The sequence below is a fragment of the Notechis scutatus genome, chromosome 8, assembly GCF_049901735.1.
Source record: "Notechis scutatus isolate UNSWTSFEM ecotype Mainland chromosome 8, rNotScu1.2, whole genome shotgun sequence".
In the NCBI taxonomy this organism is placed as follows: domain Eukaryota; kingdom Metazoa; phylum Chordata; class Lepidosauria; order Squamata; family Elapidae; genus Notechis; species Notechis scutatus.
Window position 1 is genome coordinate 5,351,752 of NC_142016.1, and position 14,545 is coordinate 5,366,296.

General features: G+C 42.7%; 1 protein-coding gene across 4 annotated transcripts in view; it reads right to left on the minus strand.

Annotated features, from left to right (window-relative positions):
* Positions 1-274: 274 nt before the first annotated feature.
* The window catches only part of SMAP2 (small ArfGAP2), a 38,887-nt gene continuing 24,616 nt past the window's right edge, over positions 275-14,545 (minus strand). For 2 of the 4 annotated variants that reach the window (XM_087970519.1, XM_026673679.2), the window contains 9 exons: positions 13,036-13,169; positions 11,817-11,902; positions 10,776-10,854; positions 9,790-9,870; positions 8,856-8,934; positions 6,283-6,377; positions 4,928-5,093; positions 3,213-3,523; positions 275-1,449 (listed from right to left, as the gene is read on the minus strand). In XM_087970519.1, the coding sequence (XP_087826645.1) occupies positions 1,324-1,449; positions 3,213-3,523; positions 4,928-5,093; positions 6,283-6,377; positions 8,856-8,934; positions 9,790-9,870; positions 10,776-10,854; positions 11,817-11,899 (1,020 nt within the window). In that variant the 5' untranslated portion in view covers positions 11,900-11,902; positions 13,036-13,169 and the 3' untranslated portion in view covers positions 275-1,323. Of the gene's footprint in view, positions 1,450-3,212; positions 3,524-4,927; positions 5,094-6,282; positions 6,378-8,855; positions 8,974-9,789; positions 9,871-10,775; positions 10,855-11,816; positions 11,903-13,035; positions 13,170-14,545 lie in introns of all 4 variants that reach the window. The other 2 variants (XM_026673678.2, XM_087970518.1) reach the window with 2 other exon arrangements.

Genomic DNA, 14,545 nt, shown 5'->3' on the forward strand with positions numbered 1-14,545 from the left:
GCAGCAAAAGGATTTACTAGCATAGAGTAGTGGAGATGGATCACTTGGTGCCATGTCTTTGAATCTTGCAGTTCCTAAGTTTTATCTGGCAGATAAATCCAGCAGTTAGAGATTCAGAGATGTAGCATTGCAAACAACAGAGTAGATTAGTTCCATAGCAATACGTTAAAAACCAAACAGTATTCACTGTAAGCCTTTCAATACATTTGAGGAAAAAAGGTTTCTCCATTTGTTTTAACATGAACATTTAATACGAGGACAAAGGCGGCAAGAGTTTCACTGCAGCGTTTTATTAACGAATTTACATATACACAAGATAAAGTAGGTGCCTGGCTTTTATTTGTGCTACAAAACCTTTCAAAATTGTGAACTGGGTGATCACTGTCTGTGTGAAATGACTGAGATGGGAGATAGGCCCCATCTCTGAAAGTTTTGTTTTTCTTCCTCTGATAAAAGTCATCGTGCAGGCAAGTTGAGTGCTTGTGGGAGTTACACAAGGGAAAATTTGCCAGAGTCCTGGACCTTTATCAGTTAAAGGAGTGTTTCTGAACCTTAGGAGCTTCAAGATATGGACTTCAACTCTCAGACTCCTCCAGCAAGCAATGGAATTCTGGGAGTTGAAATTCACACATTTTAAAGTAGCGAAGATTGAGAAATGCTAGGCTAGATGTTTCAGAGGTTAAAATAAGGAGAAAGAAAGGGGGGAAAAAAGCATTTAAATATGCCAGGACTAAATGAGCAGCAGCTGCTTTTAAGAGGTATGTTTCCTCCCAACTCACTTTCAGAAAAGAAGCATGATTTGTGCTTGAGGGCTGATGGGACTCCTCTCCAGGTATAACGCGTTTCAAGCTCATGAAGTAGTTTTGGAAAACGCCACAAAAATCATGGAATGTATTGGAATAAAAAACGAGTATTTGGTGCCAAAATCCTAAAATACAAAGTGCCTTGAGGTGAAGTCACAACTAAAGAGGCAAAGGTCACATTCAGCCATCTTGACCACTCCTTTTGCAATCCCAGAACAGGCTTTGGGATGATGGTTATATCTACCAGAACGGCCACCTGTCATCTCTCGTTCCACCCTGCTAAAAAAAAAAACAACGCTTGCCTAGGGACAAGGTGAGCCAAGTCAGCGTTTTGAAGATGAGGTGGGAAATTGGCAGAGTAGATCTCTGTTCACAAGAGGAATATCCATCCGAGACTCATCAGCAAGGTAAGTAAAAATGTAACATCAGGGAATAACTGATGCTTAATACAGAACTGGGAAAACAAAACCAAGAGAGCCGAAGCTAAAAATAAACGAGAAAATGGTCCAGATCCAGGGGGTTATTTCCAAACCTGGGAACTGAGGGCTTGATTGGTTCCTGGGGCACCCCCTCTGCCCGTTGACTGTCCATAGCGCATCACCCCGTTTGTGCCACCAAAGTTCATCCCTGCCATTTGCTGTGTCACCTGAAAGAGAAAGGCAAGAAGAGGTCAGGTCATCGCTCAAGTTTTCCTGCTGCAGAGGAGTTTTTCAGTTCCTTTCTAATAGCAAGTGACACCTTTCATGCCCTCACGGAATTGGGGTTGATTATCCACCTGGTGACCATTTATGGTGCTTAGAAGCTTGAAAATACCTCATGTTCTTATCCTTGATAGGTATAGCACAATTGTTATGGGAGGAATTAAAATTAAAATTTAAAAAAATATAACTCTACCTAGTGTTGAAAACTACCATGGAGGTAATCCATGCCAACAAGAGGCGTAAAACAGTGCTGAAGAACTTGGCTGGCTATGATTAATGGGAGCTGAAACCAAACACATCTACAAGGCATGAGATGTTAGAAGGACTGAGAACATAAAACCTGCATTACTATTATGGCTTCGTAAGCTACCTGAATTATTTAGTCAGCTGGAAAATCCACTGTTTTCTACAGCAAGTTCCTGGGTTAATAGAAGCCCAATTTAAGGATGACCTATAGTTAAGAACAGAGCCTATTGTAGCAAAATTTGAATTAAATACACTGTAGTTCAAGTTAAATACACAATGGTTTGAGTTCATTACACTGATTTATTTCATTACACAATATTACTTACACAGTATTATATAATAATACTGTTCTGGCTTACGTACAAATTTGACTCAAGGACAGAGCTTAGGAATGGAATTTGTTCTTTAATCATCTTAACATGTATAGTTATAACCCTAATCCTAAATACCCTAAACCAAACTCCAATCAAATATCAGTATTTCCAACAAGTGCATAAGGCTCAGTTCATTTCCAAAAAGAGCAATTCAAACCTCACTGGGATGTGAGGAAACTATAGTTTTCTGGTAAATAGATGAACTGGCTCAAAATGTTATGTGAATATGACAAAGCAGCACATGAAGTCAGTGCTTCCTATAATGGACATGTGGATGATTTGGATTAATTAGGATTCATTATATATATATATATTTTCAAATCTTTTCCCACCTCAATTCTTTGTGGGAAGGGAAAATGTTTTTTCTGCACACGCCTGGCTTTCTTTCCAGTTTACCCTTTTTTAAAAGAAAACTTCTATGTCTGTCAACGTAAGCCTTGATACTAACTTCATTCTTGAATCCTGATTCTGTGGTTGCCACTAAAGAAAGTAGCTCTATAGGATGTAAAATGTAGAGGACTTCAGAGATGAGGTCTATGGAAATACTGATACCTCTAGGCATCATATTAAAATTAAGACCATCTGCATATCTCCTCCTCTACGGGGAGGTTTTTGAAATGGAAGAATACTATATTTTTCTATTTCTATTATTTGAGTTAATTTATGGGCTACATCATGAAAAACTGCTGATACACAGAGAATATAAGCATGATAGGAATTCAGAAAATATTTCATCTTTTCATCAAATGAGTGTCATAGTGGCTTTTAAAGAATTTTGGAAAGAGTTTTATGGTTGTTGCTATTCATTCAGTATCTATCACCTTCACTCTTTATTGTGACTATCGCCTCAAAATCTTTTGAGAAAAAGGCTAAGCTAAAAAACATGTACATTAGGACTAACAACTTGATACCACTGTTTTTTCAGTTATCGCTACCCATATGCTCAAGTTCAACTGCCCAGCCAAGTGAGAATTGGAAGGCATGAGATTGTCTACCTGTAATCTGTAAATGCACATTTTCCCCTGCCCCCAAAATTTGAAAAAGCCCTCACTCAGACACACATCTGAGTTCTCACTGTTGGCTCTTACCTGAGCAAGGTTCCATTGTAATTGGTGAGCTGGTTGTACAACATACACTGGTGGTGGGACAGGTGTCATGCCAGGCATGTACCCAGCTTGTTGCGTTGCCATCATCCCATTGGGGACCCCAATTACTGCAGTCTGCATGCCGCCTACATAACCTGCTGGGATCGCCAGAGGTGCTGCCACGCCTGCTGCCGCTCCTGGCTGCGCCATCACCCCCACAGGTGGTGCCATCATGCCACTAGGTGGTGCTATGCCTGGGAAATTGGGAAAGGCGGCCGGATAGCCCATTTGAGTAGGCGCTAGGAACACAGCCCCTGCAGGGATTTCAAGAAGGGAGAGAGGCAAATGAAAGATCTCCTAATCTACTGTATGCGTCTCATTGAGAGGAACTTAGAAACGTCGTTGTGGGGAGTAACAGAGGAGAGGCCTTTCCCTCCCATAGCAGTTGGGGCTGAACTTAGGAAAAGAGACCAGACAGAGAGGGATGAAGCATTCCAGATTCCAACCCAGGGAAGTGCTTGGGAAGGGAGGATGTGAGAGGTAGCGTTTGGAAAGGGGAAGAAGGCCTGTAGGGATGGAGACAGGAGTGGAGTGTGACAAGTACCTTATGTGAGCATGGAACCCATCATGAGATTATCAGCTGCTCACCTTCATTCATTCTGATCCTCTGGGCCAGTCACTTGATGGAATGAGTGTGACAAGAGCACCCTATAACCCTCATTATAGACCTTTCCAGTAAAATCCACCTGTTATTTTGCAGTGAAATTGCTTTGAACCAGGGAGGACAGTGAAGGGATACAGTGAAGGGAGAATACAGAAATCTGCCGGTCAAAGCCTGGTACCTTGTCCTACAGATGTGGGTTGTTCTTGACTTATGATCACAATTGTTTCCATTGCTAAACAAGGTGTGTCGAGTGAGTCGTGCCCAGTTTTACATAATATTTTTTTGCCATGGTTGTGAAGTGAATCCTGCGGCTATTAAGGAAATCCATCTTTCCCACAATTGACTCTGCATGTTGCCAGCTGGGAAGGTCAGAAATGGTGATCATATGACTATTGGGATATTGCAACCATTATGAACACAAGGGCCTATGGCCAAGGGCCTGAATTTTGATCATGTGACCCTTGGAATGCTGCAACAATTGTGTGAGGACCATTGATAAGTAACTTTTCAATGCCACCGTAACTTTGAATGGTCACTAAACAAATGCTCGTAAGTTGAGGACTATCATAGAAGTGGGAACCTATAAATTGAATATGGAACAGCCCCTATACTTAATGAGCATTATATCTGGGAAGCCATGGTGGTGCAGTGGTTAGAATGCAGTATTTCAGGTAATCTTTATCCACAGCCTGGAGTTTGATCTTGACAGGGCTCACGGTTGACTTAGCCTTCCATCCTTCCGAGGTGGGTCAAATCAGGACCCAGATTGTTGGGGTTCAAGAGGCTGACTCTGTAAAGTGCTCAGAGAGTGCTGTAAAGCACTATGGGGTAGTATGTGCTATTGCTATTTCCGGCAGACCTCCAGCAGACCTCATTGGGTCAGAGAGCAAGAAAGGCAATCTTCTCACCTGGAATGGCTACTCGCCTATTGCTCCATATGATACAACTTTATGTTACCAACATCTTACTTATAAAGCAATGAGTGTATTATGAATCTATGCTTGAGTATTGAAAGCCCAACAGGTGCGTCTCTCACGACAGGTGGGGTGCATACCTTGTGCAGGGATCTGTGGGGTATGGGAGCCATATAAAGAGAGGATGGAATCCTTGGAGAGCTGCTTCTTCCCCGCCTCTTCAGCCTTGCTGTCGGGCTCAGGGAACAGGTTCAGCTTTTCAGGAACAGATCCAGCACTTCCAGCTGTGGGCATTGAGCCAACAACCTGGTGAGAGAATACACTGTACTTATTTCCCAAGATGGAGGCCAGAGAACTGACACAGCATTTTTCTGGAAGGTTCTAGTTCAGGTTTTCCATTTTTCAAAGTATTGCATAAACTAATTTACCACCTTAGAAGGATTTCGCAAAATAGGCAGTATCTTATCTCCTGACCCTCAGTGAGAGATAAAGCCAAGTCAATATGAACCAAGTCAATCGGAGACAGATAAGCACAGGCTCATGGGATCAAGAAGGAAAAATAGTCAAGATTGATCTGGGAACTCTCTACAGTCACAGTAAATAATGAATGGTTCACATCTTGCTAAAACAAAAATTAAGTACCATATTTTTCGGAGTATAAGACGCATTTTTTCCACCCCCAAAAGTGGGTGGAAATGTCTGTGCACCTTATACAGTGAATGTTGCCGAAGCCCCGCCCACACACTGGCCCCCACCCTTTGGCCTCTGCCTCCCAGCAATTTGCCTCCTTGCAGCTAACAACAAACAGCCTGGTCAGCTTCAGCACAACCTGATTAGCAGCTGGCCTCCTGACGATCAGCTGTTTCAGGCTGCAGGGATTGCCATAGCCTATTGCTACCTCTGTGCGCCCCGTTTTCGGCCTCCGCACACTACATTTTCCACCCATTCCAATCCCATCGCCTGGAATGGGGTGAAAATGGGGTGTGTGTGAAAATGGGGCAGTGGAGGTGGCAACAGGCGATGGCAATCCCTGCAGCTAGAAACAGCTGATCGTCGGGAGGCCAATCCAACCAACAATCAGCTGCTTGTGCTAATCAGGCTGTGCTGAAGTTGAAACAGGCTGTTTGCTGCAAGGAGGCAAATTGTTTTCCTCCCCAAAAGCGTCTTACACTTTGGAGCGTCTTATACTCCAAAACATACGGTGTATCTTCTTCATACTGACCTATTTTTCATAATTATCTGTAAATGTGGCTGTTGAATCTAATGTGCAATGAAGATCTTATTGACTGATTAAGCATGACTTGCACATTACTGAACATTTCAATTAAAATTTAGAACTCTACTTTTTTAAAAAAAATCATGCCTGTGTAGTTTTAGACCTATATATCCAAGTGTAGCTTTAGACCTATTTTCCCCAGAATATTCCTGTGAGATACGTTGGGATGAGAGTAAGGTTCTGGCTCAAGGTCTCCCATCAATAATATAAGTTTCTCACCTTTCTCTCAGTACCCAGGGATCCAAATAGTTCCAAGTCTTTCTCCAAACAACTGCTGGCTCTTCCATTGGGGAGGGCAGTCGAAACAGGAACATCTGGGAGAAAAGGGGGGAGGTGGTATCAGCTGGCTTCCTTAGATCACCCAAGCGATCGCCTTCCCCAAATTAGTACCCTTCAATGAGTTGGATTTCCACACCCAGAGTCAAAGGCTAAATTCAATAAGCCCAAAGATGACACTGTGAGGTCCAAATCAAGTACAATTCTTTGTCTGCTTATATTTAATAGCAATATCACTTAGACTTACATACCACTTCACGGTGCTTTACAGCCCTCTCTAAGTGGTTTAGAGTGTCCGCATATTGCCCTAACAATCTGGGTCCTTATTTTACCGACTTTGGAAGGATGGAAGGCTGAGTCAACCTTGAGCCGATCAGGATTGAACTCCTGAAGTGAGTAGTGAGTTAACCTGCTATACTGCATTCTAACAACTGTGCCACCACGGCTCTAATAGACGGAATCTTGTCAGACTAAAGCTGTAACCTTCTAACTAGATAAATATACCCTGGGAGATTCTAGGCTTTAGCTACCCTGAACCTTTTCCTCCCCACACCATCCAGTTCTGCTGTCTTGGGCCTCTCTCTGGGATGTGCTGCCTTCTTCCTGAAAGCTGTGGTGTGATTTCCAAGATTCCCTCTGCCCACCACCCCTTCCAATCTTTTCTCCAGTTGCACATCCCATCACAGGATGGATGCCTTGGCCTTCTATGTGGGATGGTCCCCAAGTCTTGTGGAAATCGACATGTAGCTTCTATGGTACATCTGGACAGCACAGAAAAACCTAACTTTTCAAGTTTCAGTTCTGCTTTTCTCCCCAACCCCAACAGCGGGTTGTATGCATTCTATTGCTGATACGTCACCCTGATTCTCTTCAAGCTGTATAAATTGCTATGCTCTTCTTCTGTTTAGCATTTCTTTGCTTGTGTTACTGGTATGAAGGACAAGAAGCTACACAGAGTAGTATGAAATCTCATCATTCTCCCCCTGAATTCTTATTCAGCCACAAGTCCTGTTTTTGAGATTTCATCATATCTTACGAGTATGACTTGGTAGCCCTGGAAAGCTGCTTTGACTTTGGTGGAAAGGACAAGATTCCTAGAAAGCTAAACCACTATCAACATCACGTGTGTACGGCTGTGCCCTGACGCTTGGGGTGGAATTTGCTCATTTTCGGTTTTATATGCAGAACCCGGCTATAATGTACAGATTATCCCCTACGCCTGCCCTTTTCATGCTAGATGAGCTGTTGCTGGCCTTTAACGGCAATCACGCTGGTGGCCTAGTTCCACTTTTTAGCCTCAATTTTTCACCGTATTTCATTTGCACAGGAAATACTGATTGGCTCAGCCCTCCGAATGCAACTGTTAACGAGCTGCCTCGTGATGAAAGAGGAACTGAAAACCTTTCCAGCCCATGTGTATCTTCTGCCACTGGTGTGTTATGCAACTTTAGGTTAGGAAATTCAGGACAGCTATTTGCAATGTTTTTTTGTTTGTTTTGGAAATGTTACAGTGCTGTATTTTCAGTGGGACTGGTGGCAACAACTGTGAATTCCAGGTTTAATTATGATTGTTAAGTTGAGGACTACTTATAGCTCTGGGCCTCCTTGTCCTTCCAATACATTAAAAAAAGGACTCCGTGTCTGGTTCTGAAAATCTATCTGCCCGGTCATTTTAAGCTGCAATCTTGGACTAACCTGATCCACTAGCTGAAGAAACCACTGGGCCGAACCATGGCATACCAGCTTACTGCAAAGCATTCTGGGATGTTGGCAGGAGTACAGGTAGGCCTCACTTAACCACCAGTGGCTTAGTGACCATTCAAAGTTACAGTGGACCGCCCCCAAAGGATACCTGCGACCCAATTTCAGTGTTACAATGGCCACACACCGTCTTGGTCACGTCACTGCATTTTGGGTACTCTGCAGCCAGCTTGCCTTTATGACCATCTGCAGCATACATATGACAGTGTTTTGTTTTGTTTTACTTTTTTTTTGTTTTTTGCCAATTTCTGGTGTTTACTTCTGGTTCTGGCAAAAATCTCTCATTGGATAGAACAGATTCAGTTAACAAACACCATGTTCACTTAATGACCATTGCAAAAAAGGTCATAAACCTAGGCACCTGTTGTGACCTGCTTAAAGACGACAACAACTTACAACTGTGAATTCCAGGTTTAATCATGATTGTTAAGTTGAGGACTCCTTGTACTTCTGGGACTCTTTGTCCTTCCAATACAAAATTAGGCTCAATATTTCCCTGCATCTATCATAACTGAAAAGATCTTCCTACACAACAAACAACATTTTGTTATTAATGACCTCCATGATAAACCTCCATATTCAAGAAACACAAATAACTGATTTAGCAGGAATTAGTGAAATCACAGCCAGTATTTTGGGTCTTCAACTCTTCACAGCTCTCCTCCTCCGGATGGGAAAAGGCCTGCTTGCTATTTATTTAGCAACAATGCAACAAATATTTACAAAAGACAGAAACGTGTCAGCATTGCTCTTACCAAGTCCCAGCAGGTCTATGACTGGCTCTGAGGGTCTGGAAAGACTTTTTGTAGTTTGAGGATCCTCTTTCTTCTGAGGCTGAAGGAAGCAGAAACCACCAAAATCCTTTGATGCATTCTCCAGGAAAAAAGAGCAGTTTTCTCATCTTTGTATCTTCAGAAAATGTTCCAGAAATGCTCGTGGATTTTGAAACTTATTCTAAAGCCCACCCCAATGTTTCAGCCAGCCAACTAAGGCGGTTGGGCTTTGTCTCTCTAAGACAGGTCTCCAAACTTGGCAACTTTAAGACTTGTGGACTTCAATTCCCAGAATTCTCCAGCCAGCTATGTCCACAAGTTTGGGGACCCCTGCTCTAAGATAAGCATTTCTCAATCTTGGCAACTTGAAGATAGATGGACTTCGATCCCCAGAATTGTCCTGCCAGCACATGTAGAACCAGGGACTTGTGGGAGTTGAAGTTCATCCATCTTCAAGCTGCCAAGTTTCAGAAACATTGCCCTAGATTATTCTGTGGATGTTGACAACTCATGCAGTTGACAATTGTTAGCATTGAGGGGCATAAAGTTTGTAGCATCTGCACAAACCCGCCCTGAAGCTCCCTGACATCTGGATAAGAATTAGCCTCCTGATGCTTTCATTCACACAATGAATCTCCCAGCCTAGTTTCTCTGCAAAAGTCAGCAGGTGGCAAATACGTGAGGTTCCACTATGTAATTCACAAAATCAAATCTGCTAGATAAGTAGCTACCGAGTGCCAGTAATAACATTTACCTGAATTTTTTCCCACCTGCCAAATGAAACGGATGCAGGAGGGGTGCATCTAATCTCAGATCAGTCTATTACTCAAGGGCAAATCTCTCATTGAATACCTCTAGCTCCCTTCCTCCCCACAAGACACCAGAAAGTAGCCAGAAATAACCATAGCCACCTTACCATTCTGACTTTCTCAAAGATAACTGGCTCCACATTTTTCCCAATGGCTGCTTCCTTCTTCCATTTTTCATCCTTTTCTCTCTATGAACAAAAACACTCAGAATGATGAGAAGGCAAGCCAATTAATTCATCAGAATAATTTTCTTTCTAGGTCAAAGGGAAACTTCCCCTGCTAAACTTCATGGGACTGTCAATGCAAAACACTTCCTTTCTCCCAACCCAACAATGTTGTTTGCACAACTCTTTTAATTTGGATTGACCCATTTTTGGCGTTCACATAGTACCGTGATGGTGAACCTATGGGCACATGTGCCACAAGTGGCATGCAGAGCCCTCTCTGCTGGCACAGCAGCCGTCGCCCCAGCCCAGCTCCACCGCAAATTTTAAAATACATGGACTTTATCTCCCAGAATTCTGGGAACTGAAGTCCACAGATCTTAAAGTTGCGATGGTTGAGAAACACTGCCCTAAACCCTAAATTAACCAAATTAATTTCACAATATTCTAAACTCCTCCTCTCAACAATGATCAAAGTTAAAACCAGCCAAATCTCATGAAAATGCATTGCCAGGCCTTTCATTAACCTGGTAGAACTATCTGTCTGTCTCTCTGCCCATCTAAAGAGCTCGTTTTTTGACCCCTTCGGTCTAATTTGTTTCATCTCTGTACAGTAAGCAATTCATATTTATTTTTTCCACAGCATCCTTCTTAGAAGAAAATGAAGATCATATCAGATTCAAAGAAGAAGAAGAAGACAAAACAGAGTGTCAGAGAGATTATGGGTATTTTTACCTATTATGGGCTCTGCCCCTATCACTATTCCTATATATTTCCTATATTCCTATATCCCCTCCCAAACGACCTTGAAATAATGGGATCCTTCACAGAATCAAATTGTTCACCCCATCTTATGACAGCTCCTGCCAGTCAAAATACTGGACAGAACCAAAAGAGCAAAAGCATTTATGCATTTAGAACCAACCAACCCGTAACGTGTTGATGTCGAGACTTCTGTCCATGTACTTCTTCTTTTCATATTTGTCTCTGATAAAGCTCTCCACTGCTCTGGGAGGAAACTGGATAAGGATGAATAAACCAAGAGCAGATAGTTTTGCTACCAAATTAGATGATGCAATAATTTTGGAGGCAACCATCAGGCTGAAGTTAAACTAACCAGAACTGCCCAAGGGACTGGGGGGGAATGTAGTTGTTTCCACTGTGATAAATATAAAAGCTAGACTGTAGCACAAGTTATAGAAAACTCTTAAGCGTCTGCTGCCATCTACCGGTCTTTGTGGATTTTGCAGCCCAGATAATGGTAAATCTGCAGTTGTGCTCCAATCCGGAGAATATGGTAGTTTTGCTTATAATATGCAAAGCATGACAACGAATTATAGGATAGGATAGATTAGGATTGTCGATTTCAATCTGTGGCCATGAGCAGATAAATTGCTCCTGTCAGCATAGATATTGCTGGTTTTATGAGTTACCTGCCTCCATATGAAGCAGTAGCCAAACTGCATAATATTAAGATGTATGGACTTCATCTCCCAGAATTCTCTAGCCAGCCTGGCTGGGGAATTCTGGGAGTTGAAGCCCAAACATCTCAAAGTTGCCAAGTTTGAAACATGGATCTAGAGTCATCGTTTTGTTCCACAAAAAACTTTTTAATGTTTTAAAAGTTATCTCCAGCAAATCCCAGCGGTGTTGACTTAACTGAGGGGGAGGGAAAACCCCATCTTAGATAAAGGTGACAGCAATTCCCATTCATATTGTTGCCAAAAAACCCACAATATCTCCAGGAGGGCGTAGACTAGAGGGAGGACACTGAATACTGCACCTTCTAGTCAGGGTTAATTTATGAGGTTTGGTTTTCCAGAAGATGCTCACTAACGGGGAAACCTCATCAAAATTCCAAAAAAGGCTGTGGAGTCTAAACTGATATAGAGATATCCCCTTCCCACACTCCCTCCAGTGATGCTGAGGCCTCCATTTTCCTGTGGGGACAACAGGCAGAGAAAGGATGCTGGTCTGTCTGGGGTCGTCTGAAGTTCTCTGGCAGGTAACCTTCGTAAAGGCGGTTTGCTTTCCCATTTCCCATTTCTTGCATGCACTGGAATACAAAATAGAAAGTCTCTGTGAGGGTTGTATAATGAATTAGGCTTTTGCTTGCATTTGTTTCATTTGTATGAATTAACTCCAGGAAGTAAACTTTTTTTTTTTTTAACTCTGACAACCAAAGCATCAGGGGAGAAGGTAGATTAATATTATTGTCTGCCAGAATATTTATAGAATGGTGTTTGGACATCAACCTGAAGATATCAAGGGTTATGATGACTTGGTAGTTAAATGCATTATCAGTTTCTATTAGATCAGCAGTAAACCGTATTTGGATCTACTGGAAGAAGCAGTTATGCTCCCTCACCAATCATGGTGATTTTATTGGATAAAATGACTAGTCTAATATAGCATTCTGAAGTGAGTGTAGCTTATTCTAAATCGATTTCTCTGAACCTTAGAGGAAGGTGAAGAAAGAAAGGGGTCTTTATGCACCCCATGAATGTGTCTCCTTAGTCATTATAAATGAGGGAAAATGAGATAAGAAATGGAGATGCCAAATATCTCAGGATAGGTGAGATGGGGTAGGGAGGACAAAATAAAAAATTTTCAAACAACTTACATTAAATCCTGGGGTTACTATTGTATGTAAGATTACAATGCTAATTTTTATTTTTAATATTTTAATGTAATAATGATTAAGGCATAGAATATGGGAAGTCATGAGTTCTAGTCCCATCTTACAAAGCTAGCTGGGTGACCCAGGGCTAGGCATTTTATCTCAGCCTCAGGAATAGTTTTTCTCAACCTTTCTCAAGATACGTGGACTTCAACTCCCAGAATTTTCCAGCCAGCATAGCTGTAAACACTGACTAGGAAAGACATAATGACAACACCACTTCTGAAAAACCTTACAAGAAAACTGCAGATACTGTCCAGGCGAAAATAAGACACAATTTTTGAAGAATGTTAAACATGTGTACAGATTGCTCCAGATTGGTTTTGTGGGAATGAGGAATCTCTGAAGGTAGAAAATGAGCGTGTAACGTTGACAATTAGATTCTCTACAACTCAGATTGTCATATGGCAGGATGTTTATCTGAGGACAGAAGAGCATTCCACTAATTTTAGAGCTGCACCCACACCTATAACTTTTCTCTTTTGCTGCTGGCAAAAATCTATACTGACCTGTATTTGTTCTTGTGTCCATTGGTCCAGATTGACAGATTTTACTCGGGAGATATGGACTCCCAGGTTCCGGTGTATTCCAGCACAGCGGATGCAAATAAAGACACCAATGTTCCACGAGGCCCATCTTGGCCCTGTGAAAGTACAAGGAAAAGGGTCATGAGAGTGGCTGTGAGCTGCTGGGCAAGATCCCTCTTCCTCAACTTACAATAATTCACTTAGCAACATTAGAGGTTATGATTGACATTTGCAGGGGCATTTAATGACTAGGATTTGAACTTCTGCCAAGTCATATGATGGCATTTTTGGTGTTTAGCTACTGGTCTGAATTTACAGCTGTTTGCAACATTTGATGGTCATGTGGCTGCAATTTATGATGTTTTTACCTGGAAACTGGCATTTACTTTTGGTTTCTGGAAAAAAAATGCCCATTGTAGACAATGAATTCAATAAACAACTAGTAATTCACTTAATGAGCCGTGGTGGCGCAGTGGTTAGAATGCAGTACTGCAGGCTACTTCTGCTGACTGCCGGCTGTCAGCAGTTTGGCAGTTTTAGTCCCACAGGCTCAAGGTTGACTCAACCTTCCATCCTTCCGAGGTCAGTAAAGTGATGACCCAGATTGTTGCTGACTCTATAAACCAGTGATCCCCAACCTTTTTTATGCCGCGCCCGGTACCGGCATCAGCTGGCGCCGCGCCCGTCGGCATCAGCTGGCGCCGCCATCTTTTGATGAAAAAGTGCTTCGGTGAGCTTTCTACCCGGAAAAGCTCACCGGAAGCACTTTTCATCAAAAGATGGCGGCGCCCAGCAAACCAGCTGCCCGGTAGGACTTGTTCCACGGACCGGTACCGGTCCGCGGACCGGTGGTTGGGGACCCCTGCTATAAACCACTTAGACAGGGCTGTAAAGCAAGGGTGTCCAACCTTTTGGACCCCAGGGACCACCAAATTCATAATTTTAAATTCCGCGCACCACTAATATGAATCCAGCATGCCGCTCGCTGAAGCGCCTGGACTCCCACTGATGGGATGGAGTCCTTCAGGCACTTAGCTTGGCTGCCTGTTTCTGCAACTTTAGATACTTTCGAGTCATTTGGACCTGTTTCCCACAGAAAACAAAACACTGGGATCTCTTATCTCTCTTTCTCTCTCTTTCCCTCTCTGTCTCTCTTTCTCTGTGTCTTGTCTTTCTCCCTCTTTCCCTATCTTTCTCTTTCTCCCTCTTTTTCTCTCTATCTTGTCTCTCTCTTTCCCTATTCTCTTTCTCCCTTTCTCTCTCTCTTTCTCTGTGTCTTGTCTCTCTCCCTCTTTCCCTATCTCTCTCTTTCTCCCTCCCTCTCTGTGTTTTGTCTCTCTCTTTCCCCATCTCCCGCTTTCTCCCTCTCTCTCTGTCTTGTCTCTCTCTTTCCCTATTCTCTCTCTCTTTCTCAGTTTCTCTCTCTCTGTATGTTTGTGTCTTGTCTCTCTCTCTCTCTCTCTCTCTCCACCCTCGCTCTCTGTCCTCGGGG